We start from the raw sequence: 25,187 nt of genomic DNA, 5'->3' as shown, positions 1-25,187 counted from the left end.
CACAGCAACATTTGAGCGGCCTCTTACAACAACAGGACTTTCCATCCTCTCCTAAGCTCATCAATGATGGAGCCAAGGCAGGGATCCCTAAAGGGGCAGGAGCAAGGACTACCAAAGCAGCCACAACAGGGACAACAACAACTGTGGTGCACAGTCTTGGTCAGGGAGGCAACTACCAAGGCAGTGTGGTTCACCAAGCAGGCAAGAAACTTTGGCCAAAGCCAAATATTCAAAAAAGCAGTACAAGAATGAGTCTCCTGAGATGTTCAGGTCAGCACTAACAGAGAACATAATTTGCAAATATTAGCACACACACACATTGCTGCCCCAGGCATCTTTTTGCTGATCCTCTTACAACAGGAGAATCATCATGCATAATCATTCCAAAAAGTCATGACTGTGATAAAAAATCCTCACTAATCAAAACACAAGGTAATAAGCATCAACAACAGCCATGGTGATGAGAACAAGGCATCTGTTCTGCAAAATGGCTCACGAGAAGGGGATGCTGTTAGATAAGCAAGGAGTAGGTCCCACATCCCTCACTCACCTGCTGCTAGTTAACTATATTGCCACAAAGAGTCTACAATAGGACCAGCTTTTGCTGAAGGTAATCTAAGTAAAAGATGGAGGTATGAATTCTTGTAGGCATAACAGCAAAGTTCATTCATTCCCATGAAGAATTGTTTTCAATATGATCAGGGACAATTTACTCAAATATAAAACTCAATATTTAATGAATATTCAGAAGCAATGGAAATTAAGTTTTACACTGTAATCATAAAATAGAAAAACAGAATCATAACACTAATAAGCAACTGCTCCATCATTCCATAATACTCATTCAATGTAAAACAAAGCATAACAAAAGAAGATGCAACACTGCCCATTTACAAAAACCTTACCCACACAATTACAGACACGTAATAGCAAATGATGCCCCTAAGTATTAGCAAGCACCATTAAGTAATGCTGATCAGATGAATGCCAATTCTCTCCCTGTTCATACACAAACAGTGATTGAAACATTACAGCTACCAGTAAATTGTAATTTTTCAATTTCTTGCATTATTTCTATAGCCCAGTACCCATAGCCTACACTACCATTTAAATTTAATAAAATGTTTACTTATTATAACTCCATTCAGAGAGCTTTGTTATAGCTTTGGGAATATTTTTACATTTACTATTTGACCTTGAATTTTCTAGAAATTCCCAGGATGTTCTTGTGTAAACTTACAACTCGGCCAGTTCTTGAAGTCAGATGTAACAACCAATTTCAATCCCCACCAGGCCACAGTAATGAATATGAACAGTAGAGATTTAATACAAATGTCCTTCTGAATGTTAATTTGCACAAAGGGTAAAAGGAAATTAAACACTCTCTTTAAGAATTATTTTATAAAGTACATTACATTCTGACATTACTGTACTGTAGACATATCACTTTAATATCAGCAAAAAATATAAATTCCTTTACAACTAAAAATCATTATGGTACTCTAATACATGGAATCTTCATGTAAAAACGATGAATAAATTATCTGCCTATGCTAGTACTGTAATCTACTTCTACATTTTTATTCTGCTACCAATGTCTTATGTCTCACTGTCAGAATATTCAGGACATTAGCATTGTCAATGGATGGCACTTGATGATGTTACAATAATTTTGCTTACATACAATCAAAAAATAATTTAAAGTCCAGCTTTTTTAACTGCGCTTGTAATACAGTCCTTGAATAATATATGAAAAGGCTTAAAGTAAAAAGATGAAAATACTGAAACAGATGATACACATACATCATCACTTACACACACCAATGTACAAATGAAAGGAACTAAATGAAAAGCATTATTAAATAATGCATAAAATTAAGTCACTGCATTCAATGTGGAAAATTAAAGCAAAATAAAATATATCATTCTCTTTTATTGTCGCTGTTGCTGTGCTTCTCTTCTTGCCGCATCTTGTAAGAGCTGAGTGTCTACTTCATCAACAGGTAACTGAACGTAGCGAACAACAGATCCACGAATGAAGCAGTTCTTTACAGAGAGCTGAAACACGAATTTTAGTATTAGTTTCGTGACAGCTTCTCATCCTTACATCTAAACTCATTTTTCTTATCACTATAAACCACACTATTTTCAAAACTTTTATATCATAAATTATGATGTAATTTGAAAAATTACATTTTCACAAGATTCTGAGCACTACAGAAATTCTTCTTTTGCTGCACACTGCAAAAATTTGGTTATTCCTCTTCCTCTTAATTCTTTTAAATGGAGAATTTAGTCAAAATGGATAGAATTTCCATAAGAAGCACATAACATTCCTCCACCATGACAACCCTTTGTAATCTTTCACCTGTCCCCACAGACTTCTTAACCATTGACCTTGTGGCTGGGTATCACTTACCGAGTGCCTTCCTTGGGACATGGTATGGTACTAAGGAATTCCTTGCAGCATCTTTTGGTTCTAGCTATATTACTTTATTTTAATTCTTTTTTACAAGTTAGTAGTTACCCAACTTACAGCATGAGTTAAATTGTATGATTACCACAACTGACACAGTAACTTCTAATGCCCTTCTTGTCCCAGTACAGACTGTATACTTCAGAGGTGGATAATCTTTGACAATTTTAATAGCAATACATTTTCCAAGCCCAGTAGTATATGATGGAACATAGTCAGGTCATGAAAAATGAATGGCTCTATCACTAGATGCAGAAGCTCATCCAAATAAAGTAGGATTGTGATTCTTTTTAATACTCGTTATGCTAAATAGTGTGCAGCTGATTCTGACATTATGTTGCTTGTGATGACTTGAAGCTGATATATTTCTTACAGAATATAATAAGTATACACTCACTGTTCATTTATCCTCTTAAGTATATTAGTGGACACTCATTTTGTTATCCTCCTAAGTATAAGACATATTACTTAAAAACCCTAACCAGTCCCTGAATCAATAATTGTACACTACAGCAAAATTTTTATAACAATTATGCTTCACATTTAAAAGTATTCTTACTATTAACAATATAAAGAGTCAAAGGCAACATATTACACAGAAAGCCTAAGGTAAAAATTGGACGAAATCCCAAGCTATGTGGAGCCTGGTCTAATTTACTGTTAAACTAACATTTTACTCTATATGAGCTGAGAATTAAGAACAAACCACAAGGGTTAACATGAAAGCACGTTGGGTAAACTTGATGGGTAAGTTCGTATTATGTATATGTTAATACTGTACAAACTATTTTAAGAAAACAGTTAAATGGTGGAGAGCTGAATGATCTCTTGAATTTTCAACTATTACTCTATCCTTAGAAATCAATGATAAAATAAAATTTGGTACCTGAATTTTACTTATATATAAGTCTCTGCTTGCATATTGTGTAATATAATCTTGTCAATCTATTTAGTGGTTACGTACAGGTTGCTTGGTACTATGTTGCTCAAGGATGCACCGACACAAAAATGACTGAAGTAAAGAAATATCCATGACCTACTACTGTCTCTGTCTCACCTTAAAAATGAATACAATAAAAAAAGGGGTAGAAAAGAGTTGTTCTAACAACCGAGTACTGAAATAGTGCCAAATACTTTACCATTTAGGCAAAATATTACCAAAGGAATAATCCAACAATGAGTTACATATCAACAAAAAGTTTTGGTTGCAAGTTCTAACAAATAACAAAGATCCAAGACCAATCAAGGTAGAGAATGTGCAAAAGGAGTCAGCTATACCTTGAATTCGGGATGTTGTCTTCTGATCAAAAGTTTTCATATGGAAATCCCTCAGATAGGGCTCAACATTAAGAGCTTGAAATGCAAGTTGACAAACAAACAAGACAACTTGTACTAGTTGATATGGCAATTCCAACATTTGACACAGGAAACTGTTACAAAATTGGCTGTCCTGAACTGGCTTCAAGTTGTTGTGAGTGTAGCAACTAAACCAGTGTCACTGAAGTTCAGAAAGAAAGGAACTCCTGGGGAATGAGTTACAAAGCAATCTATTTGTACCAGTTAATGAAGACCCTCCTGACTCACCCAAGAATCAAGAATTACTAGGTACACTTCCTATATATATATCTCCCATCAATAGTGTGTTTGGCCTAACCATGTCCTGTCTATTACCATAACAAAGGTACTGATAAGTAATGTAAGAAAAATGCAGCAAACAACAAAATATGCTAATATCTGAGTTGAAAAAAAGATACTTAACAAAATATAAGTAAAGCAATACAGTATCCATAATGGTTGAGTAACTGATGCTTACACACTAATATGAAATAAATACCTCACAGAGAAATCCAAATAAAGTAATATTTGGGATTTATGTACAAAAATTTGGGATTTATGTACAAAAAAGGTGTTACAATTAAGCTATATCTCATGAGGGTTACTTAAAAAAAAAAAAAAAAAAAAAAAAACTGGTTCACTAGCCTTAAGTACAAATACAACATGAACCGAGAACTAATTCACACCATGAACAAAAATATACAAATTGCCACAGAATAGGTAAAATTAATAAAAAGAAAAAAGCAGCAAGGATTAAGAATTATAACAACAGTGATGTGAAAATGAAAAAATGAAACAAAAATTCAAGCAAAAAGAGCACCTACACATACAAATCTCATACATCAGACAGTATGGGACAGGACTGCCTATATCTATGGCTAAGTCGCCCTTTTCATTGCTGCTGTACTTATTGTAACTGTAATTCAACATTCAGTCTATCAGCACTGACCAGGTGTTATTGCAGAAGTAAAAATAATAAAAATGTATTTTAGACACGACCATGTCACACTTAATATCCGGGATACTTTGCTCTGGCAAACAGTGTTGCAGCAGTACTATAACAATTTTCATGCATCAGCTAGGGGTAGTTCAGTGAGTTAACAAGATAAAGGTCTTCACACATATAACTATAACACTGTCTTCAAAACCCATCACCCCAAACTTTAGATGATTAATTTCAACTTTTCAGTAATCTTAAGACTGTAACACCTACGTTAGTGCAAGCTTTCCACACAACACTTATATCGTAGCTAACTAATATACTCAATTTAGTAAACCATACACTATCACTATCTAATTAATAGTATACATGATACAGCAACACTGTGATGTTTATTGATAAAGCATACTCTTCACAATACAACAACAAAACACCTGCAATAATGAATATAACTTCTACACAATATTTCTTACCAACATAGGAAAAACACAATTTGGTGTATTCCTCTCAACCAAAGAGCCCTGTAATTATCTATACATCTGAAAGGATACCTGATGGAAACAAAAATGCATAACTATTAAACTTAATGAAATTTAAATTAACCCCAAGTTCAAAAGAATCCTCAAGCTTCTGAACCATTATCTACTCCAGTAAAACCAAGTACAGTAATTACAATTCATAACATTAGAATGTTAATATTGTTCTACGTTATGTGATTCTAACAATAAACACTAAATAAGAAGCCAGAATGAAAGTTTAACGATCTACAAAAAAGTAAAATCCATTTATCTACATTTAAACTGCTGGAGACCTCCTCCAGCATTAAATTCTGAAATAGTCAGGTTTTCTATTTAGCATTTAAACTTTCATCACTAGAGATGATACAATTAACCAGGACACAGTACATATAAAAATGGGCTACTAAACAGTGATAAGTAAAGAAAGTGATATCCATATTGTTGACTGCTGTACTCAAGGCCTGCATGACAAATACAGTATACATGTATAACATTATCTTTTAAGAAAATTCCCCCATATGGGTACAACTTACAGAGTGCATTCTCTCCCTATGTGAACAGAAGTAAAGATTCTCTGCAGTGCCTCTTCTTCCCAACTGTATGTAAAGATTCTCTGCAGTGTCTCTTCTTCCCAACTATATGACTTTAATCCTATCTCTTTCCCTTAGTCAGTGGTCTTATTCAAATACAGTAACTTTAACCAACACTCAAAAATCATTAATCCTTAGTCGTCCCTCTAAAATACATACAAATATTATGATCATAATTCAGAACACCAAACTATCACAAATCAAAAATTTCTCATTACACTATCAAGAAATTAGCAGTCTGAATGTACCATAGTGCAACTATGAATAAAAAACCCTGTTCAGACTTAGTTTTTGCAGCAACCAAACACAAGTAAAAAAATGCAAAATACCCTGTACACAAAAATGAATGGAATAAAATTCCATCGAAACTAACATAAAACAAAACAATAGATGCAAGACTAAACTTTAAATTTATACTGTACAGGTGCTATTGGAAATCTATGTCAACACTGTAACATTATAGCAGCATGGATTACACACCAAACTTCCCAGATACTACCACTACAGAAAAAAGCTTCTATACTTTGCCAGTCTGATGTTGGATACCTTTCTCTAGGTATGCACTTTTCCTTTGGCTATGCACACCAAATAGTCTGACACATTCTCTATACTTTCCACAGCCAGTCTCAAGCTGTGACAAACTGGTTGCACTGAGTTTGGCTAAAAGAGTTTATGGTACTCATAAAAGATGACTGCTCCATAACAAATGAGTTTTAAAGCAGAAATACTCCTCATCACCCTGAGCCTTTAAATGGCTGAGGGGTAAGAAGAATCTCCACAGAAAAAAATATAAAGCACAACAAGAAACACAGACATCTGTTATGTATAGGAGGTAAGATATAAAGGAGCAGGTATAAAAATAAATGGCAGTGACAAGGTGAAATACAAATTCAGGTGGAATGGTGGTGAGAGAACACAATGGGATAAGCACAATGGTCAAAGATGTAATAGCAGAAGTGATCTGGCCCGAATAAAGTGCTGTGCAGTCATAAGGTCTGATCACTTAAAACAAAATGTTACTTTCCTCAGAATACTGATTTTAAAGTATTCCTAATAAAAGTTTTTGCAGTTCTATGTTTTCCATGATATTCAATCTTTTTGGCCATGGGGGTGGGTGAATGGATTGCTATCCCTTGGGACATATACATTTTTCCCATAAGTTACAACTGATAAAGCGTACATTGCTGTATACAATCTTCCTTTGATATACGATAATTCCTCTATAAACTCGGCCTACTCTATCCCCTATGTAATCGTCATCACCATCACTGCCATGTTTCAATCAGGTTTTTGTTTCGTTTCAAGAGTTCTGCATGAAATGAACTCTCCCCACTCTCTTGTCTTTTACACTTTCTACCTGGAAAAAAAATTAGTCCAAGTATTCATCTATGACCTTTCTATATTGTCAGGCTTGGTGGCTGTTTGTAAGGAACAATGCATTATTAGCGATTGTTTCCTTCTAATCTAGTTGTCTCTCCTGTAATTTCAATCTGCCACCTTGGCAGGTGAGGTGTTGTCGTCAGTGTTGTGTGACAGGCCAGTCAGTACCAGGCCAGCATAGAGTCAAGAAGCAATTAGTGATTAGTCAGTCTCTCAGCAGCAGAGCCTCAGGTATGGCTACCTGAGGGCTGATCGAGTAACTGGCAGGTATTAGTTAACTGGAGTGCGAGATGGATTGGCGTGTTTAGGTCGTGTGGAGTATGACCTCGTTGTGTGAGTGTAACCCCGTTGTTTGGAGCGTGACTTTGTGCAGTTCAACCTGTTTTGGATGTTAAGCTACATTTTGGGTGTTATGGTCAGTATGGTGGACTTGCTTATGCTGGATGTTCACCTCTTCACTTTGACCCCATGGTGGTCGTATATCTGTAAGACGCATTATGATTTGTGTGTGCTAAGGTTTCATTGTATTTTTGGGCTTAACGTATTCTTTGCGACAAAGTTTTCAGATACTTGTATTTGTTCGTTATGTAAAGATTATCTTTGATGGGTCATTTGTTTCATCTGTAAATTTCAGATTTGTGCCTTGAGGTCATATGTGTCATTTTTTTTTTCAACCCCTGTTTAACCTAATGTTTATGAATGTTTAATGTTTATGACTTGACATTTACTTTTTTGATGAGTCATTTGTTTCATCTGTAAATTTCAGATTTGTGCTCTGAGGTCATATTTGAAGTATTTTTCCTACTCCTGTTTAACATAATGTTAATAACTGTTTAATGTTTATGACTTCATATTTACATTTGCTGATTAAATAGTTTATTGAACTATTTTTTTTGTTTTTTTTTTGCTACTGATTCATTTGTGTAAATATTGATGAGCCTGACTCATTTGTACAATTGTATAAACGTTTGAATTTTGTAAATAAATTAGTATTAAGGTTACCACTGTGGTTTTAGTTGCTCCCTTCCTCCTTTGTCTGCCTCAATTTCTGCCAGTCATTCCAGTCCCGATATTTTTATTTTAAAGAACCTGATGAACCCAATATGGGTTCATAACAACATGTTTATGGGTCCTCCAAGTGGTCTTCATCCTACTATTTCCACACCTACTACACTTCTAGTTGACTGCTCCTCTCCCCTTGGTAAAGATCCAAAACCTATGATTCATGTCTAAGGCCTGTACATCTAGCTGCATTGGAGACAGCAGGTTTTTCCCTCAGAATAAAAGTCATGAAATAAGATTCACTTGCCACAGAAGTTTATTGTCAATACATACAAATCTTGAACTGCACCAGATACTGCACACACGGTGAGTGTTCTATAAAAATAAACTCTGGTTTGTATAACATCAACTCTTGGGAGTTTCTGTGGCCTGAAAGGGAGTGAGAAGGCCTTGATATACTAGATTATATATTTCTTGCCTTACTGGATTGTGATTTTACCACTCTCAGTTTTTAAGACCATGATCATAATTACTCAAGCCCTCTACTTTCATTTCTACTGCAATATATGCAGTAAGGATTACCAAATACCATGGGTTGCATTGCAGGCTTTATACAGTACTCCAGTATAGCTTTGCTGTAGCATCTCTATGGCCCTAAATTCAATGCCTCTTATATTTAACCTTACATTTTACCTGACTTCTCTAACTTTTTCACTCCTACTGTAAAAGTATGAGACAAATTTGGGACTTGGCTTTGTCAAGGTCAGATAATTCATCTGAAGATAACAAACTGGAGGCTTGCAGGCCACAATTACCTCCCAACTTTTTTTTGTACACCTTATAACAAATTAAATTTCAAACACAGAGTGACAAGGAATCCTTTTAGCAGACTGGCTGGGCCTCTTGAAGTTGGAGAGACATCATGCTTCCTGTCCAATTCTTTGTCTTGCTCCTATTATCACCACTCATTTATGAACCTCTCTGTTGGGCAAAGCCTATTAGTCTAGAAATGTGGGTCAAGGGTCTAGCTAAAATACTTGTTTCTCAAGTACATGAGTCACAATATACTGTATATAGGTAAGGGCAATCAGCAGCTACACAAACTATGTTGCTTCCTAGACAAGTGGATCAGTATAGGAAGACAAGTACCTTTCTAGTTAACAGAATGCAGAACAAATACTCATGCCAAGAATCCACCTGTAAGCTATTACCATGGATGACTTCCACTGCCTAATTAATCAGTATGCTGCACTACTTCCTCATCCAAAGATTGACATTCTTTTTTAACTACAGGTCTTATGCACCAGCTGCGTTGCTTTCACCCATTTCCTTTGGCCTTTGCACTTAGCTGTCCAATTCCTTTATCTTCCTCCAATATTCACTGTACTGAAAAAGAAATCTTTCAGACAAGCCTTATGAGTCTAATAATGTGACTCAATGGTCACAACAAACTAGTTAAAACCAACCTGACTCTAATGTGCTGTGAAATTTGATAACCAAGGTCCAAATACTCTATACCCACTGCAGGTACAGCCAGAAAGAAGAATTTTTGCACTAACTTTTATAATCTGCAATCAACAGGTTGAGTCGATGTGAAGCCCATTCTGGCATCAAGCAACAACTCAACCAAACTTGATTAAGCAAAGAAACTCTCTTCACTGGAAGAGACTCTCCTCTGACAATAACAACTTCAAGAATAGGGATAAAAGAGGAAAGCTAAAAATCTGTGCACTTTTCACCCTAATGGAACTGCTTTCTACATATATGAACATAAAAATGTGTGCCATGGCCATGGGTCTCAGAAGAGAGATGGATTAGAATGATAAGACAACAGGATGACAGTCTGGTCTCTTCAAGAAAGCATTCATATGAACATAAGTGAATGAATGCAGTTGCAGAACTACTATCCTGGCAAAAGCATTCCTTCTTGCCCTGTTGTACCTTATGAAGTATAAAAACACTTGGGAAGCTTGCACAGGATTGTTGGACACCATCATATCAAAGGAAATTTCCTTGAAATTGAGCAATAATCTCAAAACACCACACTGAAGAAAATTGGGTATAAGTGAGCTCCCAAGCAAGGAAACAACTCGCTTATGGATGACTTAGCTTACAAGAAACCTGATACCTTGTTGCAAGATCAGGTTATTATGTTACATAAACAGCTTTAAAAACCTGAGGGAAGCTGTGAAGGTGGCCTTCAGATTGATAAATTAAGTCACAAAGCTCTTGGGAAATGGTGAATCTAGCCCTGGAACAATTTGTTGTACAATGCACAACTCTCCACCCCCTGTAAATTCAATGCTTGTAAGTATCCTTCCTTGACAATGAGACAAGATGACAGAGTTCAGTACAGCCACCTTGATGGCAGCCACACTGATCCCTTCATGCACAAATTTTGCTTCTTTCTTCACAACAAATTCAAATGCCTGAAGTTCCAATAAAAGGTCTTCTCTAATATTTATGAATTTCATAATGCAATAAAGTGGAAGCAGACAATAACACTGCACCTAAGGAGGAAAAGTTCTTCCTTTAAATTAATTATCAATTATGGGTTAAGTTGATGAATAATGCAACCTCACCCCTCTGAAGACCACCAATTCTATAGGAATCTTTTTATTAACAATCAGATTTCTTGTTACTTGGTATAGCAGGCTCCAAGAACACAAATAAGGAATGCATGGAGATTTACAAGAACTTTAATACAGACATGACTGCTTTATTTCAACTGCTAATTTCAACTACTGTAGTTCAATCACAGTATCTGATAATGCAAACATAGTTGAGGGATAATCTGATGGGAAGTAGTTACTGTATTATTTAATCAGTCATGATGCCCATCTCCTATAGAAGAAGGAATCTTGCAGATCCCAGCTGGGTTCTTCAGTATGAAGGGTGCCACTGTGACCTTGCAATCAAAACTGCTTGGCAAATTCCATGTCTTGACTACTGAAAGGCCTTTAAGCTCCTTGTTGAAATCCAAAGGAGACTCTGTAAAGGAGGAAACACCACTCACCAGCAGCATCAACAACCAAGATTAAAAAATTAAGAGGCTGAAGAATGCATGCTCAAGTTTTTAGTCTCACCTCCCTTGTCTTTCTCATCACACAGAATAGTCACAGCATTTTACCAATGTCAATAAACCTAAATAAGAACCAACAAAATGCTATAGTGCTGATAAGAGACAATTAAAAGGTAAAATGGTCTTAAACATGCTGCAGTATTCAGCTTATATGGTTAAGTGACAAGCAGGCAATACTAAACAAGTAAACAATTACACAGTATAGTTCACATTAATATGACAAAACAATTAAAATACAAATAAAGAGAAACCAAAACCTTACTTTAATTTCTTAAAAGGACAAATGCTGTTGATAATTTCTATTTCTCCTAGATATACAAACCGGTAGCCTTTTACAGTATACAGATACCTTCAGCAACAGCTGGTCTGATCACTGAAGTTTGGTAACAAGGTTTTCAATTTTGGTAGCAGCTGGTGCATGCTTTGTTTATTTAAGAGAAATATAAACTACAGTATCTCCAAAATTTTTCATTTGTTCCTAGAGGGATACAAACCCTTGTCTTTTATATGAAGATTTACCCCTTAAGTGTGAGGAATTATCTCAAGATCATGATTGGTGATGATCTCCTTACTGGAAATAGCAGGTTCCCAGTCACGTAAGTGAGAAGGGGGAAGGATTACCCAAGTAACTTTCTGTCCAACCTGGCATGTGTGATGCCCAAGATGGAAGGGCCCTGTGTTAAAATCTGGCTTGCTGTGGCCTCAAACTCAGAAAAACAAAGGACTTGAGTTCCTCATAAGATGGGAAAAACCAACACAAAAGGTAGCTTAGCATCATGAAATCCCAGATAGTTCTATGAAAGTGGATGCAAGATTTGCCTGCAAAACTACTGCTCAAATAACCAAGTGAAGTAATGTTTCATACTTTTTACGAACTCAAACCCTTCTTGAAACCTTTTAGTCTAAGGTCCATAAAAATGTTTCATGTTAAAGTGAGATGAAACATGTACCTCACATATTGTTTCCTGCAGAACCACAAGAGAGCATCATCTTTCTATGTGAAGATATTTGCATCTACCAAATCATAAGAAAAATCGTCTTACCATGTGTGGATATTTTTCGGTATCCGTTACATTTATATCTGTCAACTTGATGTTCAGATATTGGTCTACAGAGTGCAAGGTCCCACATATGCTGCAAAGATAAGAATTAGTAAGGAAATGAGTCAATGTATATAAATGTTAGCATTTCACAGTACACTGTGCATGCATCTGATACTATCCATATATAACTCACATTCAATTGTTACCAATAAACAAAATCAAATTACATGTAATATACATAAATACTGTACTAGTTTTTTAGCAATATCAACTGTTTATGTGCAGTTAGTTTCCCAAACTAGGGGTACTACCTACAGCGTGCATTAAACACAGTAAATGGTAACAAAGGCTTTTGGCAGTATCCATTTTCACATGCTTTTATTTAACTCGACTTCTGCGTCTGTCTGTTTGTGTCAAAACTTGTAAATCAATTTTCGACCTATTCCCTTTGTCCGATGGACTTGAAATTATGCATGGTTACTCATGATCAGTAGGTTAGCAGTGGTCATACAGTGACCTCTCCCAGTATCTAAGGATTTGTATGAAACTCTTTGGATTTTTCATACCTTCTTTGACTCTACAGATTTTTCAAACCTTCTTTGGCTCGACAGGATAGCCTGTTCAATTTTGTTAGCTACAATCATAAATCAGTTACATCTTCTGTCAAAACTAAAGAGTATAAAATAAAAAATATAAAAAAAATTTTTAAATGCTTTTATTAAAATACTGTACACTAAAAAGTACAAAATAATTTTTTGAGACACCAGGATTTTCTTACAATTAATCATGTCTATAAAAATAAAAGTGTAGGTGCCAAACATGGAAGGAAATTCCACAAGAAATAAAAAAATATATTTCTTTTCTTGTAGCATTTCCTTCCATGTTTGGCACCGACGTTGATTTTTGTAGACATGACTAATTGTAAGAAAATCCTGGTGTCCTGGTGTGTCTCAAAAAATGATTTTGTACTTTTTAGTGCATTCTAATAAATGCATTTAAAAATGAAGTTTTCATAATAAAACTAATATTGTAATACTTACCTGAACACCTGAATTAGCCTGGTTACCCACCAGCCTGAACTACATCCCCGTAATGTTTACCCATTAATTGGGAAATTAACTGTCAGCATTACCAACGCTTACGGGAAAATCTTGTCAAAATGAGTTACCTGAAACACCGTTGGCAATGCTGCTGCAAGTCCCAGCCAAGCGAGGCTGGGTTCCCCAACTGCGTAATTCACCAATCAAATTGAAGTGAGGAGGAGGGTGGGAATCATTCAGGTGTTCAGGTAAGTATTACAATATTAGTTTTATTATGAAAACTTCATATTGCAATACACTCCCTGAACCCTGAATTAAGTCCGATTAACAAAATTTTAAGGAGGTGGGATCAATCTAATTTCAGCCTGACCTGCCAAACAGGAAGGCAGGTACCTCATTATTCACCTACTCTGCCTATATGCATGTATTCTCACCTGGTTAACCACTTGGCAGGAGGGATGCCTGTAGAAGGAACCTCGAAGTCAGTCTCAAGTCTCAGTACTGGTCGGGCTACCTCTCATGTGGTATTCAAACCTCCTCATGGATAGAAGTAAAACAACCTCCCGTGTGGCTAACCACAGCCTCCATGTGGCGGAGAGCAGCCCAACCTCCCATGTGGCTAATCAAAGCACTCTCATATATGGAGGGTAAGATGAACCCTCCCATGTGGCTAATCAAGCACTCATGTACAGAGGTAAGATGAACCTCTTCATGTTCTATTATGGCCTCGCATGTATGGAGGACATCGAAGTTTGGAGAAAGATCCTCTCAACCTGGCTCAGGTTTCATCGTGCTAATGTCCTGCCTGATGCTCCCCCTTATGGATCCTGATCAATGGTTCCAAATTCTAGATAGCTTGAATACCTAATTTCCCACCCCCGCCCCAACCTTATGGATTTACAAGTGTTGGCGCCACGAAAGGACCCAGCGGGTAACCCTTCTCGATGAAAATCCCTGGTCAAAGGTAGTGAGACCCGGGCACGACTTCAGGAGAAAATCGCCCGAATAAATAATTTCTCCAAGATGCGTGCATTCCTCTAATAATCGGCCCTCAGGCCCAGACAGACGACTTTCGAAGATGATGAAGAGCCTTCGGACGCTTGCTGGATAATCTCGAAGAAAAGAGAGCCTTCGTTCTTGGAGATCAAACACAGAGTCTTTAAAGAAATGAATAACGCTCTCCAGACCTTAAAGCGTTTCCGGTCGAGACAGATTGACAAAGCCCCTAACTGGACATTTCGTTTCAGATTCAGACTTTACCATGAACTCCGGTAGGTAAAGAAAAGAAAAATATTTCCCGAGAGGAGACTGTCCTGGATACCACCAGAATTTCTCAGATTCTCTTGTAGCCAGCCAGCGCAATTAAAAATAAAACTTTCTTAATTAATTGCCTTGGGCAGAGACTCTAAAGGTTTGAAGGCTGGTGATCTTAAGAAATTCAACACCACCACTAAATCCCACGAGGGGGCCCGAAGCGGAAGAATTGGGCACTCTGTTTTAAAAGATCTTAGCAGATCATGAAAAATCTTGCTGGTTGAGAGTTCCGGAAGGTGAAAGCGGAACGTACTACTCAGCATTGACCTGTACCCAGCAACTGTAGAGTAAGAGTGTCTCTTGTCTCTCCTTAAAAATAGGAGGAAGTCTGCTACTTTCACAACTGACAGGCGCAATACAATGCCCTTGTTTTCGGCACCATCCATGATCATTGCCCACCTGGCCTGTATAACTTCTGGTTGAACTCCTTAATCAAGAAAGACATTTGTCTAGCCACTGCTTTAGAGTCCGCATGGCGGGGCGCTCACTGGAAGATCTCCACACAGGTGGCTTCAGCATGCAGAGGTTCCACTGGAAGTAGTGGAAGTGCAGCTGTTTGAGTAAATCTCTCTCATATCTGGGAGGAATATCACAACTTCCGTCAACAGGTCCAGGAGGTCTGGAAACCAAGGTCTCTGGGGCCAGAATGGGCAAACCAAGGTCTCTGGGGCCAGAATGGGCAAACCAAGGTCTCAGGGGCCAGAATGTTCATTTAATTATCTGAGTTTTGCTAGGACTTCCTGTATCATCCCGAAGGAGGAAATGCATAAATTTGTAAGTTGTCCCATGAGTGCAACATTGCATCTGTTCCGCAGGACATGGGATCCACTACTGGGGAAAAGTAAACTGGAAGGCGATGGTTCATCCTGGTGGCAAATAGGTCTACCGTCACTGGCCATCTCTTGAGCAGCAGTTGCATCTCGTCTTGCACTAATGTCCATTCCCCTCCGAGAACTTCCTGTGACCGACTCAGAGCATCCACCAAGACATTGAGCTTTCCCAACACAAATGGCGAAAACTGTGTGTTCTTTGCACCAGGAGAACTCTCTGTGCTTCATCGTTCAACACCTGTGATCTTGTTCCCCTCCTTTTGAATCACGATACTGCTGTAGCGTTGTCGCAGAATGCTACAATCTTGTTGCTTACCTGTTCTGCAAAGCAACTTAAGAGCCTCCTCGACTGCTCTTAATTCCCTGTAATTTATGGACTCCTCCCAATCCAGATCCCTCAAAGGCCCTGAGCCTGAGATTCCTCAGGTTGTACCCCAACCCTGATCTGAGGCATCTGTCTACAGATGTACATCTGGAAGGGGTCTAATCTTATGTCAATGATGTTCTTCTGACCACTGAAAATCCCTTCAAGCAAGAATGGTCAGATATTGACACATTCTCTTCTCCGAAGTTCTTCCTGAGACACACCTGCAGAGAAGCGCATCCATAAAATGAGACCCTGGAACAAGAGGATCCAGGCAAGGCTTTTCCGTAAAGCTCACGGTTGAACTTTGTTTAACAGGGATTATTTTCCGACTCACGTTCTTTTCATGAAAGTTTCCAGCGAAAATCCTGAGAAGGCCCATCAAAAGGCACCTGAATCATCATTCCAAGATGCGTCTTTACTTGAGTTGGGAAACAGAGATCTTGGAAATTGACTTCTTATGCCTAACCTCTGGCATAGGTTCAAGAAAATCCCTTGCCTGCAGAGCCTCGCCTTCCGGCGAAGCTCAGACCAGCCAGTCATCGGTATCTTCTCGTTCGGAAGCCCGACGTGCATGATGTCAGAAACAGGAGACATCACCCTCGTGAATACCTGAGGTGCTGTGGTCAGACCAAAGCAGACTTTGAATTGAAATGTTCAGCTGGACCCGAGAAACGAAGGAACTTCCAAGATTCCTGATGAATCGGAACCTGGAGATAAAGCGTCTTGAGGTCCCACTGAAAAAATCATCAATCTTCCCTCTGGACCGACCACAGCAGTGACTGGGAAGTTTCCATCTGAAACTTTCGTCGGGGTTACAAACTTATTGAGACCGAGATCTATGATAGGTCTCCAAGATCTTCCTGCTTTTTGGGGGCCACGAAGATCCAACTGCAGAACCCCAGAGAAGGGGAGGCGGGCTCTAAGGCTCCCTTCTCTAAAAGGGCTCAGATCTCTGCCGTAAGCTAACCCCTGATGGAAGAAGGGGAGTAACTGGGAAGATGCACTGGTGAGTTGGATAGCGGAGGATGAGAGGTGAAAAGGACTCTGCAACCCTTCCTTACAACCTCCACTGCAACTCTCCGTGCCCCTCCTTCCAGATGACCCAGAAGGGCAAGGCAACCTCCTACAGGTGCAGGAGAAGAAATGTCTCCTATTTCAGTAAATCCTTCTTACGACTGGAAGGTTTCGGATCAGAGACAGAACTGGAAAGCTTGGATGAAAAGCGTACTTTCTTAGGAGAACTTTCTGGAGACTTGGAGCGAGAGTGCTTTGAAGGAGAAGACATTCTAGACCCCTTCGGAGATCTGGCACTCTGAGCTGCAACCCTGATCATGGCCTGCTGTGACTCCACTGCCGAGGTAGACAACACATACTGTAGTTGACCATCGCCGAAACATCTTCCTCTCTACACAAACTGCTGCTGGCGCTAATGGAGCCCTCAGCAGTGCCCTCTTGTGAATGTCAGAAAAATGAGGAGGCAGATGGTTTAGATAATAGTCCCTCCTCTTCTTCCCGAAAAATACAGTACATCCTGCTGAAAGCCCCATTAAAACCTGTGATGTTGTCAGTAAAGTTAAGTATACCTTAGTTTGGAAGACCACTGAGCTGATTAACGGTCTCTAAAATGGCCGAAGAGTTAGACTTAAAAGTCAGGTCTGAGAACTGTTTGAGAACCCCATCAGACCAGATAGCATCTCCGACTGACTGGTTGTGGAAGGTGTCTTCCAAGACAGTGGCTTCCCTGGCGAGAAATAGATACTAGGCGGTTCGATGATGGAACCCGAGATAGAAGAGCCTCTACTGACCCATTCAGCAGCACCACCCTGACACCCTCCCTTCGAATAGGAAGGCTGAATCCTGCCCCACCTGACCCTATCAAGGATGTCAACCTATTGTCAGCCCCTCTCAAAGCCTGCACGACCCTGCCAAACCAGACTAGATTCTTTGGTGACTAAGCTACCACCGGTTTCATTGCATAAAGCGACTCAAACATAGCTTAGTTATGCTGTATCGGCTCCTCCGGAGCCTTGGACTATGGATACAGCGAGTGGATAAGTCCAACATCCATCTGTACTCAGGCTCATTGGCTGAAGGAAAACTAACCTCCAGTATCTGATCCTCCTCTTCACAGGAACAGTCTTTGTCGAATTGGTCCAACCGAGCCGAAACCGGAAATGAGACAAGCTGACCCCTAGCAAACATTGAACCTGATGATCCAGAACACGACACACCTGGATGCACAGGACGGACCCCTGACGAATCAGTCCCAAACATATTGGGCGTCACCGAAGTAGGCTGCGCAAACCCCACGTCCTCCAAAGACGATGAGGCAACACCTGGGTTGGTCACACCTGGGCGGGCAACGCCCATTCCTGAGAGCGGAGAGACCACAACACCCGCACCATGCAAACCCGGATGTAGCAGAGTCGGTGTGAGACTGGGAATCCAGAACAGAAAGGTCCCAACTTAAAGCAGAAGAGGAAGGGGTCCTGATGACCGAAATCAAACCTGAACCTACATAGAGCCGCCTTAGCCAGAAGGACAGAGAACCTGTCCGGAAAAGTTGAGAAAGGAGGAACCGAAGGAAGAAAGAAGGAAGATGCCACCTCGGAGTCACCACCAGTGCTCCTGCCCGATGATGTTGGGCGGTGAAAGCTCCCACCTGGCCCTGAACTCGAAAGGGTTTCAAAGGGAAGATTACAAGGTACAGGCCATACTCGGTTATTGGCGGGGTTCCGTTCTGGGGTGAGATGATAACAGAAAATACCACTAACTGAAAGTTGGTGATTTCTGGCGCTTTTTGGCGATTTTCCCGGGCTTATTGGCGCGCAGCTCTGTTAGGTATGTATTGGTGCCAATACCCAATTATCAGTGCCAATAAGCGGAAATCAGCGATTTTCAGTGCGAAAATTGCGATTTTTAGAATCACTAGACAAGTGCCATAAAACTGGATCGCCATTAACCGAGCCGTTAACTGGGGACTGCCTGTACCGAACCAAAGAAACGGAGAAGGCGAGACACCAGGTAGCTTAGGTACGGGGTGATTGCAGGCTTTCGGTACCACAACATTAACGCTGAGGAACCAAGCGTGCCACCAACTGCGCGCAACTATATCGGAAGTCTGAGAAGGTGCGAGGATTCACGCGCCAGATGGCACCGAACAAACCAGCTAATGGAATAGATGCGGATAAACTAACAAAGCACCCGAAATGTTCCCCAAAAGGTGGCCTGAAAGGGAAGGTTGAGAAAGAACAGCAGGTGGTTTGGAAGCAGCAGAGGATAGGGAAAAATCTGAGGTTACAGAAGAGGCCACAGATTTTAGAGAAAGAAAATATACAGACTCCAGTCCCCCTTGATAATCTTGTAATACATCATTTGTGAATTCTGGAAAATTCTTCACTACATGATCATGGATATTCGAAAACCTTATATAAAACACTGTCTGACCAATGACCTATACCCCTTGGAAAGACTCAATAAATTAGCATTATATTCTGCTACATTTAATGTCCTATCAAATGAATTACCATCACCAACCGACGAAAGTTTTTCCCCAGAAGGAAAAGGAACTCTTGAAGAGGAAGGGAAATCCTCCAACCTTTCCGAACCTGACAAACTTACAACTAAATCTAAATCCTCCTCAACAGATTTAGCAACATTTTGTTGCAAGGAGACTGCAGCCAGAAAAAGAACCGCTGCTGGATCTAACTGAGATCTCGGAGCCTTAATTACACCTGTCCCCAAACATGACTGCACCTTCAACTTCTCTCCTTCACTCTTTGCTACCTCACTATCCTTATTTGTCTGCATCAATCCTATATCTAAATTTAACTCTGAACTTACACTATCCGAAGAAAGAGGGAGAACTGCTGCTAACACTGCCTGCTCCGCCAGTGGGCAGGCAGATCTTGCCTCCAGGTTGGTTCTCCATGACCCCCAGCACCCGTTAGGAGCTGGTTCTGGAACAGGCGGGGCTGAAAAGAAGGGTTAGTTTCTATTTCCCTAGCACTCATATTTTGCTCTTTGAATTCAGATAACTTTGTCATGAAACTAGAAAATAAACTTGTCATACTAGCTGATAATTTATCCTCTAACTTCCTAAATAACTCTGATTCTATGCTATACAAACTGAGTGTCTGTCATGTTTGAGGGTACGCATCCTCCGTTTGAAGCTGTGCACAATTGGTGGGTTGCAGCGTCTCCAGCAGTAGCAGTCTCGGTCGCAGTAGCTGTAACCGAGCTTGAGGCAGTTGCGCTATCCAAAGGGGGCGTCATTTTATCCAAACTATCCATGGCAAGTCCAAATCGAGCCAAAGTCCTCTTTTTATCCAAACTATCCATGGCGAGTTCAAATCGAGCCAAAGTCCAGATGGGATCTGGACAAAGAAAAATCCAATGCCAGGCGAAAAAACAATCCAGGAGAAAAAGGCAACAATACGGTCCATGTCATTATCAATTTCAATAAAGTCAGTATACGAAATTCGGGCTAATAACCAAAAGTTAAGCGCCTGAAAGGAAACATCCATGCAGCAAGGGAGCGGAAAGCAATTAGGGAACCCGGCCTCACTCGGCTGGGACTTGCAGTAGCATTGCCAACAGTGTTTCAGGTAACTCATTTTGACAAGACTTTCCTGTAAGCGTTGGTAATGCTGACAGTTAGTTACCCAATTAATGGGTAAAAGTTATGGGAATGTAGTTCGGGCTGGTGGGTAACCAGGCCTAATTCAGGTGTTCAGGGAGTGTAAAGCAATATTTTTTTTTATTAGCCCTCAGCTGCAATATTTTCTGCCTTTTATTTTCATTATTTTTCATGTCCAACTGTTCCATAAAAATTTATTTTTTACTTATTCTGACAACAAAAATTATGAGTTTCTTCCCTCCATTAAACTATATTTACAAAAACTTAAAAATTTATCATGAAATCTGTCAAAAACATCTCTGGAATTATCACCTTTTGTTGACAATCAAAAAAAACACAGGTTTTCAAAAGAAGATCAGAGAGTTAACATATACTTGTATATATAATGCAGTTTTTCAAATTCACAAAAAATTGGCTTGATAAATTTACAGTTTTTCTTCCAGATTGATTATTATGTTATTGTGTAATGCAATTAGTTACTGGCAATTTTACTCTGCAATCAATGAGGGAAATTGCTAAAATATTTACGAAGTTGTGCTGTAGCCCAATGGTTTCAACTATCAAATCACCTTAAACAGCTCACAAAATGGCCTTATGGACACAAAAACCATTAATAGACCACCTTCTCGACACTATTTCAACAAACAAATGAGTTTTGTATTGTACTGTACATACACTTTCATTACAATAGTCTTAATCTCAAAAATCTTGAAACTTCTACATTCTAACTAAATTATTTACTCTGGCATTGAGCTACATTTCTATTTTGTAACCTCCTTGTTTAAAACATTAAAGAGTGATACAAGCACAGAATGTCAGTCTTAACAAAACTCACCTAAGATCATTTTTTAGCTCCACAACAACATCCTTCCCAATAAGGGACTTGAAGAAGGAGTAAAATAACTGAAAGAGAAAGAAATCAATAAAGCCCAAGGTAATAAAACCAAATTTTCTCAACATGGATAACAAACTGCACATTTGATTATCTTAAAGAATTCAATTATTTTCCAGTCTGCAAACAGTTATTTAACAACTAATTTCTAACTGAAAGCTGGAGTACACAGTACTCCAATAACAAAGTTTACACATTGAGTACATTTTCTAAAATAGCCTTGTAAATATCTTTGGAAAATGTTAGGGCTAAATAAGTTAAGGTTAATTTGCCTTTGGCACAGTTAGACTAAGAACACTACAGCTGGCCTAGAATAATTTAAAAGCGATAAGCCTACTACCCTGGGATACACTGTGCTCTCTCTATATATTCCTGTTGTACCCTAGTATAACGTTTTTCAAAATCCCCCGGGAAGTGCAGTTGCTCCATTTGTATCAACATTCAATGTCTAGGGTTAGGGTCATGCCTAAGCATTGGCTAGCTAGTCTCATTAGGCTAAGCTATGCATAAATGAGACAAATAAGAAAACTTCAATCCCCTTTAATTAAGAGCAGACTAAGTATGCACCACCCACACTGGAATGCTGCTTGGCTGTAGGATGAGAAGTGATAGTCTGTTGTAATGTAACGCAGAGGAAGAATTATAATCAGATCATCCTCAAAAGTTGAAGGTAATCAATGTAAAAAGTTTATGGAATGTTTCCACAGGATGCAAAACAGCAAGACAGGTAGAATGCTGCAGCCTAGATTAGGTTAAGGTAGGCCTGTATATACTTTGATTGATATTTATATACTTTATGACTGCTGATATTCACAGCAATGGTATATATTACTGGTTCATTATTTTTTCCCCAAAACAGTTCAAGATATGTTTCTTCTATGGAAAAACCTCCTGATATTGCAAAAAGCATCAATATGGATTTTTGCCATTTTAAAATTATTCTTACTTTGCTTATACTGTGACCCATGTTCAGAGACTGCTCTTTCTTGTCAGTATTATTTGATGCAACCAAAGACATTACTGCACAGCTGCATATGTTGTGCTGCATAACTTACAACATTCTTTGTAACATTATTTTTCTGTTCTTTAGTGTGCTATCTCAATTTTTTTGTATCACTGAATATTTTCTGTTCTTTAGTGTGTTATCTGCACTAAAGTGCATCATAATGCCTCCATTCCAGTTGTAAAACTAACTATTCTTTGGTGATGAATGTGTATGCTGTACTTGTTACTATTTCTTCATCACAGAGCCTACCCAGTGTCATGAAGTGAGTTATTCAAGTTTTCATCACCATTCATTCAAAAACTGATAAAGTATAATTTTTTCTTTATATATCTTATGAGAATTGGATATTTTGATATTCTTTTTCACTGTAAGGTTTGGTTAACCCATTACAACCCTACAACTAATGGAGGGAGTAACCCCAGTAAGAAGCCATACCTTTAGGGTCAGGCTAAGTAAGGTAGGACCCTACAATCAAACTACAACTATCCCCACTGGGGGACCTTGATTACCGTTATGGATGATGGTATCTGTAATGGGTTAACGATTGCATTTCTGACAGGAATTTGTCAGATATAAAGAACAATCAGAAAAAATATTGCCTACTCATCAGTTCTAGAATGAATAGTCAATGTAAATATTCACTCTCTGAGCTGCCAAAGGCCTCATTGAGGATTGATTTTTTACCTATTATGAAATTCATCAAGAAAATATAGTTTTACCCACAGTTCATGTAATTCTGATGAATATGAAATTTATTTATTGGAAAATTATTAGTCAACCCATACATCCTTCTTACATCTAACAATAATGGAGGGGGGGCAAATCCGTTGTAAGTGAAAAAACCAGGTGACATCCTAACCTAACCTCACCTCACCTAAGGTGTTGGGTCCTTCCCTGGCCCAGAGGACAAATCTGACCTATAGAGCCATAAAATTAAAAAAGCATTTAATATTACTCCTACCAGCATTTGCCACAGTTCTCATTGAGAATTGATGATTTAGGGGAAATGAGTTCCAAAAGCATTTCAGACAAAAACTGCTGTCAGAACCATTCAAAACATAAAACACTATAGGAAAATCACATCTTAATGTTTATTTCAATTTTTAGCAGCCTGTGAAATTTTATTAGGACTATTAAACCTGATAATGTACCCTAAGTTGCATGGACTCCTTTGCTTACGCTACAAGAGCTAAAACACAGAAAAATTAACTTTCCTGATTTTCATTAGCAATCTAAATGTTCACTACATTTTTAATATTTTCAAAATAATAAAGTAGCCTACCAATTTCCACCTGGATCCTTAGCAAATACTGGTAAAGGTAATGTTGCAAATTTTAAGATTTTAATGGGGCTGTACCATTGTATATGCAACTAGTCTATTTCATGGCACTAGGCGTATAGGTCAGGTTAGGCTCTTCCCACCCAGGTAGAGGCCCAGCATCCAATGTTAGGTTAGGATGGACCCCTGTATAAAGTTTATGATTTATGGCACTCTGAATCAGGTTAGGAGGGATGGAATGGAATGGAATGGAATGGAATGGAATGGAATGGAGTGGAATGGAATGGAGATATAAAACCTAAGCCAAAGGCCAAGCACTTGAACCTACCAGGTTATTCAGCGCTGAAAAGTAAACTAAGAGTAAAAATGTTTTAAAGGTGTAACAGGAAGAAAACCTTGCACTTGCACTATGAAACAACTGTTACAAGAGGTGGAAAGTGAGATGGAGGAAGGAAAGTATTAATGGCGGTAGAGTAAAATGAATAAATGAAAGGGGTTGCAGCTGGGGACGAAGTGACGCTGCAAAGAACCTTAAGTAGTGCTTAAAGTGCACTGTGTGATGTGCACTGACGGCACTACCTCCTCAAAGGAAGAAGTGGAGGGTCAGTGCAGTTAAGGACCAGTTGCCTTAATTTAAGTGGATACATCCCTGTAATTTATTGAACTGGCCTCCCCATCCAAAAATCGATTTCCCACTGGGCACTCCCTTTAGGAGAAATAACAGTGTGTGTATTATTAGTCTGTTTCTGATGTCCAGTGTTACCTGGGGCATTTCACGAAGACAACTACCGCCCGCCAAGTCAGGGCACAGCACCCTGAGTCAGGTTAGGAAGGTAAGGTCTGGTTAGGGTAGAGCGCAGCATTCTGGGAAAGGAATTTTTTCATGGACACAACCTGTGTCCATCTTTCTCAACTGGCTCCAACTAAATTTCAACATGGAACTCGATTGCAGGCAACTTGTAAAATTTTATAGCCCATCTTATGGTTAGCTAGGCCCAGGCTGTCATGGGTCATCATGAATCTACAAAGATTTGATTAAACCTAATCATATCCCAGATGTCTTATGTTAAGACAATCTTTTTGCTAATCCTACAGTTTAGGACCCCATTAACTGCATTATGTAAAGTCAAAGATCAGCACAGATTTTTAAATATTTATTGAATTATGGAAAACAATAAAAAATAAGCAGTTTATCTGCTTACAGAAGCAGATATTGCAAAAAACAAAGGGAATAAAGGGGGAAAATAAATAAACAAAAACATGTCTTAGGAGATACGGACCCATACAATTGTGAAAATTGTAAATCTCTGCTTCTGTAAGCAGATAAAATGCTCATTTTTTCAGATTTATCAAAAAGTGGCTGCTGAAGAGCAAGATCCTGTGCCAGGTTCCTACCTGGTTCCTCAGCGCTCACTCTACAAACACAGTCGAGGGCACACTACACTATTCGTGTC

At 38.8% G+C, this 25,187-nt stretch overlaps 1 protein-coding gene across 1 annotated transcript in view; it reads right to left on the bottom strand.

Annotated features, from left to right (window-relative positions):
* Positions 1–1,386: 1,386 nt before the first annotated feature.
* The window catches only part of LOC136836654 (putative uncharacterized protein DDB_G0291015), a 36,364-nt gene continuing 12,563 nt past the window's right edge, over positions 1,387–25,187 (bottom strand). Inside the window, exons 4-6 of the mRNA XM_067101125.1 lie at positions 21,392–21,459; positions 12,367–12,457; positions 1,387–2,058 (exon numbers count right to left, since the gene is read on the bottom strand). Coding sequence (XP_066957226.1) covers positions 1,933–2,058; positions 12,367–12,457; positions 21,392–21,459 — 285 coding nt within the window. The 3' untranslated portion in view covers positions 1,387–1,932. The remainder of the gene's footprint in view (positions 2,059–12,366; positions 12,458–21,391; positions 21,460–25,187) is intronic.

Source organism: Macrobrachium rosenbergii, chromosome 56 (genome assembly GCF_040412425.1).
Source record: "Macrobrachium rosenbergii isolate ZJJX-2024 chromosome 56, ASM4041242v1, whole genome shotgun sequence".
Lineage (NCBI taxonomy): Eukaryota > Metazoa > Arthropoda > Malacostraca > Decapoda > Palaemonidae > Macrobrachium > Macrobrachium rosenbergii.
This window is presented reverse-complemented; position numbering and strand designations above follow the sequence as displayed.